We start from the raw sequence: 20,023 nt of genomic DNA, 5'->3' as shown, positions 1-20,023 counted from the left end.
CCCAACGCAGCCAAAAACAAATAAATTAATTAAAAGATAAATAAATAAAGTGGTTCCTCAAACGTGGTGGTCTGCGCTGATGTTCTGGTCATCATATATCCCAGCCCAGGCTTGAGGGAGACCACGTTTCCCTGTGGTCGGCTGGGGCTTCCTCTTCTCCACCCACGGATGTCCTGACACAACAGCCCTGCCCAGAGTTCATGGTCTTTATGTCTACACCAAGGTTCCTCTTCACCCTGGATCAGAAGCTTTTAAAGGGGACTTCCCTGGTGGTCCAGTGGTTAAGACTCCGTGCTCCCAATGCAGGGGGCCCGGGTTCGATCCCTGGCCAGGGAACTAGATCCCACATGCGTGCCGAAACTAGGAGTCTGCATGTCGCAACTGGGGAGCCTGTGTGCCGCAACTCAGGAGCCCTTGAGCCACAACTAAGGAGCCTGCCTGCTGTAACTAAGACCCGGTGCAACCAAAAATATTAATAAATAAATAATTTTTTTTTTTTTAAAGAAACTTTTAAGGGAGGAATAAGCTTATCAAGAAGTGTTCTAGGGAAATTCTCTGAAGGTCCAATGGTTTGGACTCTGCGCTTTCACTGCGGAGGGCCCGGGTTCAATCCTTGGTCAGGGCACTAAGATCCTGCAAACTGCAAAAACAAAAAACAAAAAACAAAAAAGCAGTGTTCTAGAATAACGGAGTTCTGGAGCTCCAAGGATCAACTAATCCAAGTCTCTTCTGACAGGCGAGCCCACAAAATGGACTCACCACCAACACAGACTTACGGGGTGGGCTGCCTTGACCATGTATGACCAAGGTGGTCATGATGGCACCTGAAAATCACTGGTTGCATTTCTCAGATGACTGGTTCTCCATAAACACTGGCCCAGCTTTCGATCCTGTGGGAGCCAGGTGCCCAAACTCACAACGGTCCTATCTGATCCGGTCGCCTCCACTGAAGCTAAGTGGACACGGACATCGGTCCTGTTCTAGACCATCGATGCCCTTTCTTGGTCCCTAAAACAAAGCTATGGTAATGCACTGGCATACACATAGCTGAATCTTTCCACTTTCAGCTCTTGTGAGTCTGCTCTCCTTGTCCTCTGATCTCACACGAAAGCAATGTCTTCCTGCTGTCGCCTCCTCGGTCTGCGCAGGGCTCGGATGCCTCACGCTCCCAGGGGGTGGGGCGTTCTCCATGCCGGCCCGGAGCATCGTGCCTCACCCGATCCCTTTTCCCCCAGCCCGCTTCCCGCACGTGCTGTCTGCCTCTTTCCTTCTTCTCCGAGCTGCCCTCAGAGACGGAAGGTCAAAGAGAACCCTTTCTCGTCCATCTCCTCACCCCCAACCACGTGACAACATTCTCTGCTCCTGTTATCATTTTCTTTCAATGCTAGTGAATGTCCTGCGATTTGTTTCCTCTTCTCCACTGTTCTTCAGCCGAAACAATGCTGCTGCCGCCTGGGTTTCATGCACTGGGAAACGGGGAACTCGCTACTAGGAAGGCCAGAAGGGCGTGTCTGCAGCCCTTTGCGTGACGGCGCAAAGAGGGGCTTGTCTTCACAAGGGTCAAGGCAGAAAGCAGGGGCCAGGCGGGTTACCCCAGAATACCGTGGGTCCTGTGTGCCCCTCCAGGCCCCGTGAGATGGGCAGGTTGAAGTCACCGTGAAAGCCCTTTTGGCTGAAAGGAACAGAACCCACTCAGCCTGGACCAAGGAAAAGGGGACGTTGCTGCAGGATGAAGGGGAGTCCTGCTGAACGCTAGGAAACCAGCCCAGCCAGGCCTTACGGGGACCAGCCTGGGACCCGGACACCACCACCAAGGCTGTTCCCAGCTCTCGGGCCACTGGGCGTCTCATTCCCATTCTTTTTTTTTTTTTTTTCTGATTTAAAATTTTAATAAATTGAAGTTTAAAGAAGTCCTCCTCAAATTCAATTTAAAATGGTATCCCTTTCAGATTGAGGGAGATTTTAAAGAGGTGGCTACTTTTGTCATTGGTTCCTCATTTTTTTTTTTAATGTTTTTTACTCTACTGAGAGATGTTAGATTTTAGTTCTTCTTATTTATTTATTTATTGGCTGCGTTGGGCCTTAGTTGCGGCACGTGGGATCTTTTGTTGCAGCGCGCAGCCTTCTCTCTAGTTGTGGCACTCTGAAGCCTGTGCAGGCTCAGTAGTTGCGGCACGTGGGCTCCGGAGCATGTGGGCTCTCTAGTTGAGGCATGCAGCCTCAGTAGTTGTGGCGCGCAGGCTTAGTTGCCCCGTGGCATGAGGGATCTTAGTTCCCAGACCAGGGATAGAACTGGAGTCCCCTGTGTTGCAAGATGGATTCTTAACCACTGGACCACCAGGGAAGTCCCAGTTCCTCATTTTTTTTAGTTGAAGTATAATTGATTTACAATATTGTGTTAGTTTCAGGTGAACAGCAAAGTCATTCAGTTATACGTATATTTTTTCAGATTATTTTCCATTATAGGTTATTACAAGATATTGAATATTATTCCTTGTGTTATACAGTAGGTCCTTGCTGCTTATCTATTTTATATATAGTGGCGTGTATCTATTAATCCCAAACTCCTAAATTATCCCTTGCCCCCTCCCCTGCTCTTCCCCCTTCGGTAACCATGAGTTTGTTTCCTATGTCTGTGAGACTAGTTCTGTTTTGTAAGTAGATTCATTTGTATCGTTTTTTTAGATTCCACATATAAGTGATACCACATATCCTCGCAGTTCGGAGTCTGTCTGTCTGTCTCTGTGTGTGTGTCTATTTCTCTCCGCCCCTGTGCGTGCTTCTCTCTCTGCCTTTTTGTCTCTGTGCACGTGTCTCTGCCTCTGTCTCCCCCTGGCACACCGCGTGTTTCAGTGGGAGACGCACCTCTCCCCGCTCCTCTTCCCCTGCTGCCCCGCTTCCCTCTTCTGTGCAGAAGAACTCGCTCCCTGACCAGACACCGTGTCTGTCCCCCACTTCTGGAGGGGTGGGGGGCACAGAGGGGTGATGCTGGGGCAGGTTTACTCGAAGAGGCTGTGGCTGGTCCAGCTGCTTTGACACACGCTGTGACCGGCACGCCCTGATGCCGGTGGAGGACTGAGCACAGGAGCACGGGCTCTGCCTGATGAAATGCCCCGAGAAACGTCTGAGGAGCGTAAGGGTCGAAGTACTCTGAGCCGCAGCGTAAATACGATCTACAGTGGGTACGTGTCGGGTTGGGGGCTGGTTATGCTCTTAAGCCTAAGTTTATGGATGAAAGCTGCTGAGTTCCCACACATTTCAGGAGGGGCCTGACCGGGGGGGGGGAGGGGAGGATGGAGGAGGACAGGTCCGTCCCTCTTCCGTGGGTGCCTCTCCTCCACACTCCCCACGGCAGCTGTGTCATCCTCCGTCCTTCCTGGGGCTCCACCAGCATCCCCCAAATGCTCAGACCCAACTCTACTGAAAACACCGGGGCGGGCTTCTCACTGCGGTGGCTTCTCTTGTTGCGGAGCACGGGCTCTAGGCGCGCGGGCTTCAGTAGTTGTGGCACGCGGGCTCAGTAGTTGTGGCTCGTGGGCTCTAGAGCGCAAGCTCAGTAGCTGTGGCGCATGGGCTTAGTTGCTCCATGGCATGTGGGATCTTCCCGGACCAGAGCTCGAACCCATGTCCCCTGCGTTGGCAGGCAGATTCTTAACCGCTGCGCCGCCAGGGAAGCCCCCTCCGTCTGCCCTTTAAAATCTTTTTTCCCTCTTCTCTGCTGCCTCTTCTGCCCCTGCCCTCCCCCAAGGTCAACCCGAGTTTCCTAACTTTTGCTTGTTTTATTGCAAGACGTGACTCCATCCACTATTCTTGCCTTCATCAAAAATCTCTCTCCAGAAGCTTTTCCTCCCCAACCAACACGTATACTCCTTTCTTCCTCAGCTAGAAAAACAACAGCAAGACACGACTTTCGCTGTTATCCCCATAAGCCTCCTCTCTTTCCCCCCAACGCCCAGGGACGTGGCTTTCACCCCACACACACGCCGCCCTTGGAAACGTCACCTGACGACTGTATAATCTGCAAACCCGTGACCCTCGCTCGCCTTCTTGCCTCCAGCTGCTCACAATGATGAGCTCTGTTCCCCGCCCCCGCGGGGGTCACGGTCCTGCACTCGGCTCTCCCCAGAGTCGCCGGCTTTTTCCTCTACGAGTGCTTTTTTCTCCTCCTACTTTGGACGAGACAGCTCGCGAAGGTTCACCACAGTCGCCTCTGCTGTTCCTGACTCTCTCCTGACCTGCCTGACTCTCCTCCCTGCTGGAGCCTCACCAGTTACCTTGCGGCCCTGCCGAGGACTCCACGCCTGTGTTCCCTCGGGCTCCTCTGCACCTCGGCTTGGATGTCCGTCAGGCACTAAAGTCATCACTACCTTCTCTGCAACTTAACAGAGCCCCGCTCCCCCCAACACCTGTGTTTGACTCCAGGCTGTCACCATCACTTTCCCTTTCTACCCTCCTGCACAGTCGCTCAAGTGCCAGGACGGCCCAATCTTCCCTTATCGACATTTCTAGCATCTTCTTTTCCCTCCGTCCTGCCTCCACCCTACACTACCCTGTGACGTGACCCCTCAACTCTCGCAGAAGTCTCCTGACTTCCCCTCACCCCTTTCCCACCTCATCTACTGATGGTTCTCCAATTCCGCTCTCATCACCACCTTTCCCCACCCAGAAACCTTCAATGGATCCACCGCCTCCCAAATTAACAACAGCGGCAGCAATCATACACCAACACAGACCCGAACTGCTGCTCCAGTTCTCTCATGAGAGGTGCAGTTCAGCACTTCAGAATTTACAAAGTTCTTACGTACACATTATTTCACTGAATAATCTACAGCAGGATAAAGAAGGTGTGGTACGTGTACACAATGGAATATTACTCAGCCATAAAAAAAGAACAAAATAATGCTGCCATTTGCAGTGACAGGGACGGACCCAGAGACTGTCATACTGAGTGAAGTAAGTCAGACAGAGGAAGACGAATATCCTATGATACCGCTCATGTGTGGAATCTAAAAAAAGGGTGCAAATGAACTTGTTTACAAAACAGAAACAGAGTCACAGATGTAGAAAACAAACTTATGGTTACTAGGGGATAAGGGGGGAGGGATAGATTGGGAGATTGGGATTGACATATACACACTACTGTATATAAAATAGATAACTAATAAGGACCTACTGTATAGCACAGGGAACTCTACTCAATACTCTGTAAGGGCCTATATGGATAAAGAATCTAAAAAAGAGTGTGTGTGTGTATATATATATATATATATATATATATATATATATATATATATATACATACATACATGGCTGATTCACTTTGCTGTACACCTGAAACTAACACAACATTGTAAATCAACTGTACTCCAATAAAAATTGAAAAAAACAAACAAACCAATCCCGTGAAGAAGGAGCTCTCTCCTCTCTTCATGGGGCAGGAAACTGAGGCCCAGAGAGGCCCACAGTCATTCTGTTTGCACGAGGCGGAAATGAATTCTTTGAATTCCAACCTCTGCATCCCTTCCTAGCACATCTGCCCACATCAGAACAGATGCTCTGCTATTATTGCCCATGGCCCTCACCCTCCGGCCCACGCAGCTCTGCTTCTGTGCACGAGCTCATGTTCTTCCACGCATCTGGAGCTTCTCCGCATCGTCTCCATTTGCAGATCCTACCCATCATCCAAGGTGCACCTCAAATGCCACCTCTCCTGTGTGGCCTTTCTGGATCCCATCCCAAGCTCTAAACTCTACTCGTATCTCTCTTACAGAACCGATCTTCCTGCGCCTGGTATTATGTGTATTTGTGTATTTGAGCATCTCCCTAACCAGAGGCGCCATAAGAAGAGGACATGGGCAGGAGTGTCAGTGTATATATCGCTCTGTTTCTATCTTTCCTCCACCACCTTTGAGCTGAGTGACTTTGGGGTTTGGGTTCTTTATCTTTAAAATGGGCGTGGCCCACGCCTGTCTCATGATATGGCTGCTAGGACGTTAGGTCAGAACACACATGCATTGATACGATGTCTCACGTTGCCTCCTGGTACATACCAGGTGCAAGATCAGCAATAATTTCCCATCGCCTCTCCCCGTTTAGACGGCAGCTCCTGAAGAGCAGGTGTTCTGTGAAACCGATGGCACCCCGTTCTGGGAATGCTTATAGGATTAAACGTAAAGATGAGTTATTCCGGGCAACTCACTGGGTCCTGGTAACGGTCTGTCTCAATTCTGACTAGGTCACCATCCCTCATTCGCAGCACTATTAACATTTTGGGCCACAAAGGCACTTCTTTGCTGGGGGACAGGGGCTGTCCTGTGCATTGTGGCATCTACCCAGTAGATGCCAGGAGTGGCTCGCAAGCTGTGACACTGCCAGATGCCCCTGGGGGGAAACTGCCCCTGACTGAGAGGATTCCACAAGATACGCTGAGCGTCCTCAGAATGACCCAGATGACATGGACAGGGTCTCCTCCGCCCCGGGGCACAGGATACATGATGGGGAAGAGGAGGAAGGTCCTGACATCCTGGAACTCCAGGGTAGAGAAGGTAGTCATGGCAATGGCTGAATCATCATAGTGTTTTGATGCCAAAATAGAGAGTGATGCCCAAAAAGTACAGGAGAAGCTTCAGCAGAGAACCATCAACCACCCAGGAGAGAAATTCCAGGGGTGACAGACATCTGGACCGTGGCCAGAGGCCAAGGCCCCCCCGTGAGCCCCGTGCAGGCTGCGTGGGCTCCGGACAGAGGGGGAGGCTCGTGAAGGGCCTGGTGCACCCCGGTCAGGAGTCTGAACTTGAGGCGACCTGCAGGGGAGAGAGCCTCCGGGGGTTCTTGGAACGGGAATGAAGGAATCGTGTTCGTTTTTACCCAATTCCGAGAGCAGAGTGCGGGGTGGCTGTGGGTAGAGAAATCCTAGAGTCAGAACGACCAGCCAGGCTCTTGTGAGATGTTTGGTGAGAAATGATGTAGTTCCAAATAAAGACAGCGGCCTCGGGGAAGAAAACAGAGGGGGTGGCTGGAGCTGAAAGCCGCTTTTGGAATGTGGGCGAGGCGGGGAAGGGAGAACCGGGGAGGAGACAGGGAAGCAGTGAACAGGAGTCGAGGAGGGAGGGGGTGTGCAGGAGGAAGGACCCCAGCTCGGGGATGCAGGCAGGACGAGGCCCGGGAAGAGGCCGCCGGAGCTGGCAGCTCAGTCTCCGCGAACTCAGCACGAGAAATCCCTAAAGAAAATTCTCGAGGGCGGACGGCTCCGAAGTTTGAGTGGGAAAGGAAATGAGGAATCGGGAGTAAGATGGGTTTCCTTGGAAGGGCAGGCTTCGTAATTCTGGGAGCTGAGAAAGAACCAGAGGAGAAAGATGGAAGATGCGGCACAAACAGAGGGAGGTGGGAGGTGGGGAGACTAGAGGGCTGGACTGTAATGTGAAGGGGCTCCTGGTGGGAGAGGAGCCACGGGGAGACACGTCACACTGTCCCCTTAGAAGGGGATGCAGAAAAGCGGGCCACCGAAGCCAGCCTCCCCCGATGGCCTCTGTGTTCCCTGGAACCATCGTCAAGGTCATGGCTAAGAGGAGGGCACGCAGGTCGGGGGTGCGTGCAGAGCGTGGGAGAGTCTGACAGCACTGCCTGGGGAACAGAAAGGGGACTGTCCTGGGGACCGTAAAGAGACCAGCGAAGAGGCCCAGCAGGATGGACACCGCCGGTTTGGGTGGTGCCAGCTGGCCTGACGACAGTGCAGCCACGAGCAGCCTGGGGCATCTTTATGGTACTTTCTTATTTACCGTCATCACACTCTGAGTCAACAACATGCTGTTTCTCCCGAGACAGCCTGAAGGTCTGAGAGAGCCGGCAGTAGAGCAACAACTCCTACCTTACGGTTCATCATTGTGAGGTTACATTTTGGAATCACCATCAAACTCCTCCTTGAAAGCTTTCAGTTCCTCAGCAAAGTACAAAAAACTCTCAAAGAAAATGATCCTTATAAAACAATTGACAAGTGTTCTCTCTTCCCACTCTCCTATGATCTCATTGCAAAGTTTAAAAGCCATTTGCACTATCATATGATCCAGCAATTCTACTCCTGGGTATATATCCGAAGAAAATGGAATGAAAACACTAATTCAAAAAGACACATGCACCCCAATGTTCACAGCAACATTATTTACAGTAGCCAAGATATGGAAGCAACCTAAGTGTCCATCAACAGAGGAATGGATAAAGACGATGTGGTACCTATACACAGTGGAATACTACTCAGCCATAAAACAGAACAAAATAATGCCATTTGCAGCAACATGGATGGACCGAGAGGGTATTAAACTTAGTGAAGTGAGACAGACAAATACTGTATGTTTTCACTTGTATGTGGAATCTAAAAAATAAAACAAATGAATGACTATAACAAAACAGAAACGGACTCATAGATACAGAGAACAAACTAATGGTTTCCACTGGGGAGAGGGGCAAGACAGGGGTAGGGGATTAGGAGGTATAAACTACTAGGTATAAAATAAATAAGGTACAAGATATAAGATACCACATACAGAATGTAACCAATATTTTATAATAACTTTAAATGCAGTATCATATATAAAAATATCAAATCACTATGTTGTACATCTGAAACTAATAAAACACTGTAAATCAACTATACTTCAATAAAAAAAAAAGGTAAAAAAAAATGTAAAAGCAATTTGCAAGCATTCTGTGATAACGAGCATACTTTTAGACCCAGCCTCTGTTGGGAAAGATCCCTATACGTAGTTAATCAATGACTATGTTGGTCCTTCCCCTTCACCACACTGTTATCATAAGACTGCTCCAGGCTTTCTGTATAAAATAGTGTCAACAATGATAATGCAATCACTTTCCTCACTTTTCAAATGAAATCGAATGCTAAGGCCAGTTCCATTGGAAACATGCATTTACTCTGTGTGTGTGTGTGTGTGTGTGTGTGTGTGTGTGAAGGCACTGCACATAATCCCACCTCGTCTGATGGGAATAGTTTTAGGGTGTGTATGGTCAGAATTTCAATAGATACCATACCTAGAGAGAGGAAAACAAGTGAGTAGTCTTTTTATTCTTCAAGGAAAACTCTCATTAACCATGAGTTTATTCTATTTTATTTGGTTGCAAACATTTCAAAACAAAAACTTCACCTGAAGCATTAAACATCTTCCCATAGAGAACATCTTCGCCTCTCCTGTCTCCACCTCTCTCACCCAGTGGCCTTCGTTCTTTCAAATCTTTTGCTTCAGTGTCACGTAAAACCAAACAACGGGGCATCACCCAAAACTATGCACATAACACGGGTGAGGCTTTGTCAAACTGTCATCTCACTACCTCCCCACCTCCTTGGGGGGGATCTGACACACAGTAACATCGAAGCAACACACAAAAACTCAAACGGCTGACAGTACTTACATTTCTTATCGGCAAGAGTTTATTTTTTTCTCCTCTGACTCCATTAAAAAATTAATAAATGCACCTACACATGACCAGTTTGAGAATAAAAATTTGATATATTATTTAGAAATTCAGTTCTGTATTGGCTTTACGGAACAGAACTGCAAAGACTAAAAATTATCTACATGTGGCTCTCCTTCCAACTGGTAAGAAAACGTGAAACAAATTCACCCAGTGTTATTCCTGCCGTGCCTCAACTCTACTGAGACAAGGAAAAGTACAACTAGCAATAATTAAACTCACGAAGTAAGGTAAGTTAAAAAATTAACAAAATGTAGACAATTTTAAAAAGCTGGAATATAAATGAGATTTTTTGGCAAGGGAGAAATAAATGGTTCTCAGTTTCCGGTTACATACAGGAGGGAAGTGACACACTAGACTGAATAAATTAACCATAACAAAAACTACCATAACGAAAACTGCCATGAATGTCTTACATCCTTGGGTTTATAACACGACCATACTTCCTGCTCCTTAGAGAGAGAGAGTTATTCAAATACTCTGTATGTTTGTGTGTGTGTGTGTGTACATGTGAACTGTCCCCTTAGCAGCCACAACAAAGAAAATAATTAACCCAAGCTTGAGTGATCTACACAGGAAGTGCAAAAAAAGGTGGGATCTGGACGGTTTTTAAATATTTATTTACTCAACCCTTCAGTGAATTGCTCATTGTGTACGGATCCTAAGGCGGGCATGGGGCCAGGCCCTGGGGATGCTAAGTGAACATGACCCCCTCCTTGTTCTTCAGGTTTTTCAGTTTTAGTCCGGGAGGTAAGATATTACTACCAAATATGGCAGAAGGGGCGGCATCGTGGTAAGATACAGAACCCCCAGCTGGAGGGCTGTTTTAATCCACCCTCCTGGTTACTGATAAGGACAGGACGGGGCATGAGGGAGACAGGACGTGTGGAATCCAAGGCTGGAGCCGGGGGGTGTGGAAGGCACGGGAACGCCTGGATCTGGGCTCAGGGCAGCTCTGGGACCACATGGCAGGAGTTTGTGGATTTCACCTGAATGCTGTGCCATTAACATGACTCCACAAATCCCGGTCTGCTTCTCTCTGGCCTGCTACCAACTAGCTCCCTTTTCTGACTCATACTTTCTGTTCCCTTCGAACCTGGGCTTGCAGATGGCCTGGTGTGATTACAGACCTACTGCATCTCGTGACCACACAGTCAGCTGAGAGTCTCACCTCTTCTGGGTTCTTAGTTCCACCACAGTAAAAGGAAGAGAGAGAAGAACTGATGGCTCCAGCTATTCTCCTCCAGCCGGGTCCCAGCCCCTGGCCACACTATGGACTGGTGACCCCTCTGAGTCGGGGGTCCCATGATATAAGTCCCTTGGCAGCTGAAGGTGAAGGGCAAGACACCGGCATGAATCTCGTCTCCAGGGAAGACACAGAAAAGACCTCCTGGAGGGTGTGGCCTTGAAGCGGGTCTTGATGTCCAAGGAGAATTTGAAGACAGATTGGGAAGATGGGGTGGGACATCTCAGATGGAAAATAGAAAAAGAAATTCAGTTAGGCTAGGACACAAGACATGGAGGAGAAGAGCCCTTAGGAGGGAGGTTGAGGCCAGGTCACAAGGCCGGGGCATGCTGTGTAAGGAGGTGGGATTTCACTCTGTGGGCAAAGGGTTCTGCTCCAGGAAGATCACTTGGGCAGCTCAGTGCAAGGTGTGTTGGGAGGAGACACAAGAGATGGGACATCTGGTTGATCTTCTCAAGTCCAGCACCAACGCTAGCTCAGCGAGCGGACACCAGCACACCAGCTGGAGGCCACTGCAGTGGCCCGGGTGGAGACGGAGACCAGGGCTGAATCAGGGCATGGGCCATGCAGTGCAAATGTGCAACATGTGGGCAGCAGAAAGAAGGCAAGTGTGGGACTTCCCCGGTGGCACAGTGGCTAAGACTCCACGCTCCCAACGCAGGGGGCCCGGGTTCGATCCCTGGTCAGGGAACTAGATCCCACATGCAGGCTGCAACTAGGAGTTCGCATGCTGCAACTAAGGAGCCTGCCTGCCGCAACTGAGCCCACATGCTGCAACTAAGGAGCTGGCAAGCCACAACTAAGGAGCCCACATGCCGCAACTAAGATCCAGCGCACCCAAACAAATCAATCAATCAATAAATCTTTAAAAAAAAAAAAAAAGAAGGCAAGTGTGGGCAGACCGAGGGATGACCACTGTGGGATTACTCTGGTTAAAGGGCCAGGCTGGCTGTAACTCTGTGTGACTCATGGGAGATGAAGGTCATCACGACTGCTGCATGTTCAGAAGGTGCCTGCTTACGGAGGGCAAATGACACGGGCACCGAGGTCCTTCATGAACCCCCTCGGAGCCACTGGAGGGGACAATGCAGCATCAGGGCTGGCGGATGGCAGGGAGGAGCAGAGCAGGGGGCGACGAGGAGGTCTGGCACCACGACGGGGTAAAGCGTGGCCGTAACAATGGACCCTGTGGGCTGCAGTTTGAGCCCTTGTCACAAACACCTTGCTAAGGTGAGTGCCGCTCCTGGGAAGGGGGACTGGGACGGGATGACCCACGAGGGTGCCGTGCACGTCAAAGGTGGCCGTGAAGGAGAAGAGCTCGACAAAGGGAATTGCGGGGCTGAAAGGGAAGTAGGAGGGGCAAGGGGCGCAGGAAGCTGCTCTGTGGGAAACTCTGTATGTAGATACAACCTCCGCCCCTTCTCACCAGTGGCGACCTTCCAGGTAACAGGGGCAGCCTCCAGAGGCTCAGGGCCAGGGGCTGTCCAGCCCTGAGTATAAGGAGTTGGGATTTTATTCCAAGTACAATGGGAAGACCACTGATGAATGGAAGCAAGGCGACTTGATCGCTGTAACTTTGTGAAGACTAGATTACAGGCTGGCAGGAGTGGGCACAGGGCAACCAGTGAAAAACCCACTGCAGTTCTCTGGGGGAAATGGTGGTGTCTTGGATTCACGAGGCAGCAACACCTATGGAGAGAAGAGGGTCTGCAGGAGAACCAGATGTGAGGAGAAGAATCAAGGATGATTCCTAGAGTCTTGGCTGGGTGCGTAGGTGTGTGTTTACACCATTCACTGAGATGGAAGGTAAAAAACATCAAGAGTTCTGTGCGTCTCTGCTAAATTTGAGATGCCTACCAGATGCCCAAGTCAAGATGTCAAATAAGGGCCTCCCTCTAGGGGGAAATGGGGAGTAATCAGTGCCCAGGGTGCATGAACGCCATGGGTCTATGAGCTCCTCTAGGGAGAGCACTGGGAAGAAGAAACAGAGGCCCAGGACAGTCATGGGAGCGTCCAGAGAAGAAGTAACCGAGAGCTGGAAAGAAAGGCAAGGCATGATATGGAAGCGAAAGGAAGAAAGTCTCAAGACAGAGTGCCCAGCTGTCTGTGTTGAATGTTGTGCGGACATCCCGGGAGAGGAAGAGAGAAGTGACCTTGGGTCTGGCCGCACGGGACCATAAGACACTCTGACGAAGCGCTGAGGGAGGAACCCAGACCGGAGTGTGCTGGAGACAAGGAGAGGGGAGAAAGCAGAGATGAGGGAGCAAAGTCCTTCCCAAAGGACAGCAGAGACACAGGGCAGTGGCTGGAGCACAGGATGCTCAGGGGAGCATGTCTGGGGGTGCACGAGCTTGAACACTCGCCCATACAGAGTGGGAGAAAACGGCAGTGCGGGAGTGACAGGGCACGAAACAGCCATCTCGGAGAGTCAGAAAACAAGTAATTAGGAAGTGGCCTCGGTCCTGCAGGGCCGATGCCCACTTTGAGGACTGTGTAACCAGTGGATGCAGCTGTGAGGTTTCCTCCAGCCACTTGTTCCAGTGTGGCCATGAGCGGCTGAGGTCACCCAGGGTCAGAAGTTACTTATTCAGGCAAAGACAGGAGCATTATTCACAAAAGCCAAGACATGGAAACAACTGAAGTGTCCATTGATGGATGAATGGATACAGGAAATGTGTGTACACACACACACACACACACACACACACACACACACGTATATGTATATATATGCAATGGAATGTATATGACTTACTACGTCATTGCATATGTAATATATACACATATCAAGTCATTAAAGATATATGTCAATTATATCTCAGTAAGACTGGAGGAGAAAAATTATCTTTCACTTTCTTCCATCGTCTTTCAGTTGTGAAACGACAATAGCAAAGCTAACTAAAGAGAAATTGGAGGTACCAAGGCCAGTAGGCCCCAGTGTGGTTCTCACATGAAAGGATGCTGAGGACGCGGGCCTAGCTCTGCTCTCTCTTAGGAGGAGAAAAAAAAGATGCTTACTTAGGGCTTTCACTACGCGGATGACATGAAAATCTGTGTCTCTGTTCCTGTTTTCTCTCCAAACTCCAGTCACATACGCTCCCAGACGCTTCTACTTATTTCTCTTTACATACGTCTTCTAAGAGCAGCACGTGAACCTCCTTGTACGTTCCCACAGCTACTCAATTAAAAAAGGAATAAATCAGGTCACCTCGTTTGCAGATGGCACCTGGATGTGGTCAGGTAGAGAATGACTGGTGTAAAATGGTATTAAAAGAAAGGAATACAGTAAACAAAAACTGAATCTGATGAAACCTTAAAAGCCAGGAAAAGGGCCATGATTTAGATGGAAGAAACCCATCATCTCAGTACAAAAAAGGGTTTGACACAGGCCTTACTCCCAGTTCTAACCCCAGCCGCAACCGAAGGGCGCGTGCCACAAACCTTCTGTACCAGCTTTTCTGAAAGAGAAGTTAGAGGGGTGAAGCCACATTTACACCAGTGCACGTGAGATGCATTAAAAAAATGAGGGGACAAGGGATAGAAAAAGGCCACACTCGAACACCTAGGACCCTTTTGTTTTTTGTTTTTGGTAAGGGAAGAGTTTTTTTTTTATTGTAAAAGGCACATAACATTAAATTTACCATCTTAACCAGTTTTAAGTGTACAGTTCACTAGTGTGAAGTGTATGAATATTGTTGTGCAACAGATCTCTAGAACCATTTTGTCTTGCAAAACTGAAACTCTAGGGAATTCCCTGGGGGTCCAGTTGTTAGGACTCTGTGCTTCCACTGCAGGGGGCAACAAAGGGGGATTCCCTGTTCGGGGAACTCAGATCCCACAAGCCATGCGGCGTGGCCAAAAAAAAAATAAACAAACCTGAAACTCTATACTCTCAAATGCTTATGAACCTTTTCAGAGAGACCCCGCCCAATGGTCAGTGAGGCCCAGGCAGGGTCCGGACTCTGACCCCAGGATGAATATTCTCGCCTTCGGAGAAGAGAGAGATGTGGTGTGAACAGAGGGTGGAGCCCCTTCTTACCTCTCATGCACTTAAAGGCTGGGCCGATAAGAAAAAAGGCCCCAGCCAAGAGACATTTCACCAAAATGCCCATGTGTCGTGCACTCGTAGGGACCACAGGCATTGTTACTTCCAGCTGTGGACACATTTCACGGCCATCACTACCCGACAAAAGAATCATCCCTCACAAGATTTTCAGAGTTGGCCCCAAAGTTACCTTCACTTCTCTTTTTAAATATCAAACATACCTTGGAATCCTGAGACTATTTGGACAACATCTTCATACACCATCAGAGTAGCAGATCGTTCTGGAAGCAGGCCCAGGCTCAGTGAAGAAAACACTGCAGAAACAAGGATGGATATGAGTGAATTCATTTAAATCAAAATGCCCACTCCAGTTTTTTAAGTACTCTGCATTCCTTGGATTCTCTGATTTCAACTCAATCAACAATATTGATTTTTAGTAGTGTGGCATAATAATAAATACATATTTGGTCTCTGCCTCTGGTTCCCGGCTCTTAAATCCCTTGTAATTTCCTGAGTGATCAGAGTATCTTTTGTTCTGATGAGGAGACTCCGGGGGGGCTCCTGGAGGTGGGCTGCTCACCAAAAAAATCAAGCCATGATGAGAATCTTGGAATCTTCAGTCCCACCTGCAATCCTCCAGAGAGGACAGAGGGGGTGGAGAGATAATGACTGATCATGCCTGCCATGACTGACGAAGCTACCATGAAAGTCCCAAAGGTACGGGCTTTGGGGAACTTCAAGCTGGTGAACAAGTATATGTGCTGGGAGGATGGTACACCCCAACTCCACGGGGACAGAAGCTCCTTCTGGACCCTTCTGGATCTCACCCTATCGTACCTCTTCATGTGGCTGTGTATCTGCATCCTTTATAATATCCTTTGTAATAAACCCGTGAATGTTACTGTTTTCCTGAGTTCTGTGAGCCATGAGAGTAAATGAACCCAGGGAGGGGACCATGAGAACCTCTGATTTACAGCCGGTTGGTCAGAAGTACAGGTGACAACCTGGGGCTTGTGTCTGAAGTGGCAGTTGGTCTTGTGGGACTGAACCCTTAACCTGTGGCATCTGAGCTAACTCTGGACAGTTACTGTCAGAACTGAACTGAATTGTAGGTCACCCAGTTGGTGTCCAGAGGGTTGGAGAACTGGTTGGTTTGAGAAAAACCCCACCCATCGGGTGTCAGAAGTACTGTAAACAGAGAGAAAAGAAACAGTTTTTCCTTTAAGTATTATTAGCAAAAGGCTTTCAAAACGCCAAGAGTCCTGCAATCTCTCGTAGAACAACTGCTTGCCCTACAATAGTCAACTATGTATTTTTTATTCGTTAGAAGCTGTTAGTAAAGTATCTGAACTTCCTCACATTAGGAATCTATTAAAAGTTACAATGTACACACTACACGGATGTAAAACATTGGGTATTAACATTAAGAAAGACTTTAAAAATATGTGCTTAATTACTGTGTGCCTCATGATAAAAAAAAAGCCTTTCTTCCCTATTCTGGGAACTAATAAGATGACAGAACTTGTGCTATTTTTAAAAATTCTTGTTGAAGTACCTGGACTTCCAACTAAAAAATTCACAAAGCCTACATGTTTCTGGGGAGATCATGAATTTTAAGAAAAAAACAAATCAACATATTATGGAACAACAATAATCACTAACATTACTGAACCCTCACTAACATGTCAGACATTATTCTAGGTGCTTTAATTTTGGTAATTTATTTAACTCTCAAAACAGCTTTATGAAATAGGTATTATTAACATGCCCATTTGACAGGTAAGGAAACAGATTTATAGATAAGAATTAACTTGTCCAAGACCCCGCAGCTGGTAAATACCGGAGCCAGGATTTGAACTCTGGAGTCTGACCTCGACTGCTATGCTTCACGGACTCAAATTGAAAGGCTTCTTGGACGCCATCCAGCCTAAGTCTCTAAGTTTAAAGAGGAGGAAATTGAGGCCTAGAGAGGTAAAGTAACTTTCAAGGATAATATTAGGGACCAGAAATATCAAGTGCTAAGAATATCAATTACTTAGCACAACTGGCTCTGGATAATGCTAGAGGCGACCAGTGAGCGGCTGGCCTTGGACATGACACTTCTCCCTACACATTTATTCCATTTATTTAGCTGCCAATATGTACAAGGCCCAGGGCTAGACGTGCGGAACAGATCAATGTTGGGGGCAGTCTGTGTCCTCAAGGGTTCTACGTTAGAAGGAGATTTGGACGCACAACCAATAGCTGTAGGACAAGCGGAACGTGGCAAGTGCCATGACAGAGATAAGGATGTACCTCGGTGCTGTGAAAACAGTCCAGCAGTTCCTCCAAATAGTAAACATAGAGTCACCATGTGACCCGGCAATTCCACTCCCAGGTATATACCCAGGAGAACTGAGAGTATATGTTCATGCAAAAACCTGTACACGAATGTTCAGAGCAGCATCAGTCATACTAGCCAGAAAGTGGAAACAACCCAATAAGCCATCATCTGATGGGCAGATAAACAAAACGTGGTCTATCCATACAACGGAATATTGTTCACCCATAGAAAGGAATAAAGTACCGATTCATGCTACAACATGGACAGACCCGGAAAACACCATGCTAAGTGAAAGACGCCAGGCGCAAAAGGCCAACACACTGTAGGATTCCATTCATCTGCAATACGTGGAACAGGCAAATCCATAGCAACAGAGGGATTAGTTGTTGCTGGGTGCTGGGGGAATGGGAAACAGCGAGTCAATCCTAACGGGCACGAGGGTTTTTTTGGAGGTGAAGAAAATATTCTGGAAGTAGACAGTGGTGATGGTTGCACAACCTTGTGAATTATACACTTTAAAATGGTGAATCGTATGGTGATATGCATTATATCTCAAAAATAAATAAATAACTAAAGCAAGAAAAAAAAAGAATTCACCTTGGGGGTTTAAAGTTGGAAGAAAAATCTATACCAAGTTGGGGGAGGAAGGATTAGGTCCTGTGTGTGAGCCAGGACTGAAAGGAGGAAGCCTGACTTGGGTAAATCCTGCAAAACCACATCCCAGGGAAACTTAACCTTCTTTCACAGAGATCCCTTCACCCAAGGGCACAGGGCACCTAATGGCCAGGAAAGAAGAACCAGATTGCTGGTGCCTGTAGGGAACAGCTCACCTCCAGACTTTGGCTTTGCCCTCCCCGCCTCTCTAGGTAGTACAGACCTGGACCACACTGCTCCCTTCAAGAGCTCACACAGAACCTGAAGGCGTTTCCTTGGCCCTGAAAACCTCTGTGCTGTCTGGCTTGGGGGACTTTGAGCTGGAATCACCTGTGATTGGTCTCTCGAGATGCGTGTGACCATTACAGGATGTTTTGAAACGTTTCTTGCCTGTAGCATTTGGTGCTTCCAAACATCAGACATCTGCTCTAGCAAACTCTTCCGCAAACCCTATTTCATATACGAGAAAAGATGATTTCTTGTAATGACTAATGATGAGACGTGGGTGGTAGAGACACCTGCAAGGGCTTCCTGGGCGGGAGGCGGCAGAGACGCCTCAGACCCGCAGGCAGGCGGTATATTACCCATCAGAGAGGAGATGCTGGCTGCTGTCTTGTTTTCTGAGAAGTAGAGAGAAAGGAACATCGAACTCCACCTGGGAGAGGCTGCAACACTTCTGAGCGCAGAGAACAACCACACTGGGCATGCACGGACAGAAGACAAGCTTGCGGAGAGAACAGTAAAGGAACAACAGTGCAGACAAGCACAGAGCGGGTAAAACGCCAGATTCCTTCAGAGAACAACAAACTGCCCAGGGTGACCAGACCGTGAGAAACGTAGGGAGAAGCGGCTGGGGAGGAAGTCCCTGTGTTCTGTCTAGTCTAAACTTGATCCTGAGGACATCAAATGCCTTTAGGCAGACGTATAATGTAATTAGACAGATATATATGCAGGCACACCTCGGAGATGCTGCGGGTTCAGGTCCAGACCACCCCAATAAAGCGAATATCGCAATAAAGGAAGGCACGTCAGTGTTCTGGTTTCCCAACGCATACAGACGTCGTGTTTATATTATACTGTAGTCTATTAAGTGTGCAATAGCATCATGTCTAAAAAACAACATATATACCTTAATTTAAAAGTACGTTATTGCTAAAAAGTGCTAACCATCATCTGAGCCTTCAGTGAGTTGTAATCTTTTTGCAATAGCAACACGAAAATCACAGATCACCATAACAAATATAATAATAATGAAAAAGCTTGAAATACTGGGAGAATTACCAACATGTGACACAAACACTAAACGAGCTCTTGGGAAAATGGGGCCAATGGACTTGCTCAATGTAGAGTTGCCACAAACCTCCAATTTGCAAGAAATGCAATATCTGCAAAGTGCAATAAAGTGAAGTGCAATAAGATGAGGTCTGCCTGCATATATATATAGATGTATAAATATACATCCATATATAAATACATATATCTAATATATAAATATGTAAAATTATTATATTATAAAACTAATATAAATATATATTTAAAATACATTTTAAGACACTAACGGTCGGTAATGTAAAGGGCGTTTTGAAGGGGTCAGACTGAGCTGGCCAGAGGCCACTGCAGTAGCCCTGAACTGTTGCAAAAGGCCTGAGCTATAGAGGTGGAAATAATTAAGATGTGGAATCACAGTCTTTAGAGGATGGATGGCACTTCATATAGCTGAATCTGTTCCTACCTGCTGCCAAAGGTAAAGGTACTCTCCTTTTGCTGTGGTTCCCTGTTGCCCAATACGTACCCCCTTCCATGCAAGGGAAAAAAAAACCCACACCCTCCAGGAACTACTGTCAAGGATGAGAAAAGAAATCTATTCCCGAATCTCATAAGAACGCGTATGCAAACAAAACCACGTGTGGACATGTAGTAAAGAAATTATTTTTTAGTTTCAAATTTTAAAAATATTTTAGAAGAGGCTCCCAATTCTTCTCTCCTCCTCACTCAATTACCTGGGCTACCAAAAGTGCACCTTCAGAAATATGCATGAAAACAATAGTATACTCTGTTTTTCACAGCAGACCAGTCTAAATTTTGCTCACGTTTTCTGTTAGATTCTAGTTAAGAGGATCTTGTTATGTTGACAGGGCAAGCAGAGAAAAAGAAGGACATGGGAGGGTCCTTGAAAATTATTCGGTCTAATTGATTTAGTTTTAGAAACTAGAGATTTGGGCTCAGAAAGCTGTGATGGGCCCCCATGTGTGGGCAGAGCTGGGGGCGGGCA

The 20,023-nt window shown here is 47.7% G+C and overlaps 1 protein-coding gene across 1 annotated transcript in view; it reads right to left on the bottom strand.

The window, feature by feature from the left end:
- FAM171A1 (family with sequence similarity 171 member A1) overlaps positions 1 to 20,023 on the bottom strand; it is a 127,346-nt gene that overhangs the window by 35,087 nt on the left and 72,236 nt on the right. The window contains exon 3 of the mRNA XM_059910145.1: positions 14,996 to 15,088. Coding sequence (XP_059766128.1) covers positions 14,996 to 15,088 — 93 coding nt within the window. The remainder of the gene's footprint in view (positions 1 to 14,995; positions 15,089 to 20,023) is intronic.

The sequence above is a fragment of the Balaenoptera ricei genome, chromosome 2, assembly GCF_028023285.1.
Source record: "Balaenoptera ricei isolate mBalRic1 chromosome 2, mBalRic1.hap2, whole genome shotgun sequence".
In the NCBI taxonomy this organism is placed as follows: Eukaryota; Metazoa; Chordata; class Mammalia; order Artiodactyla; family Balaenopteridae; genus Balaenoptera; species Balaenoptera ricei.
This window is presented reverse-complemented; position numbering and strand designations above follow the sequence as displayed.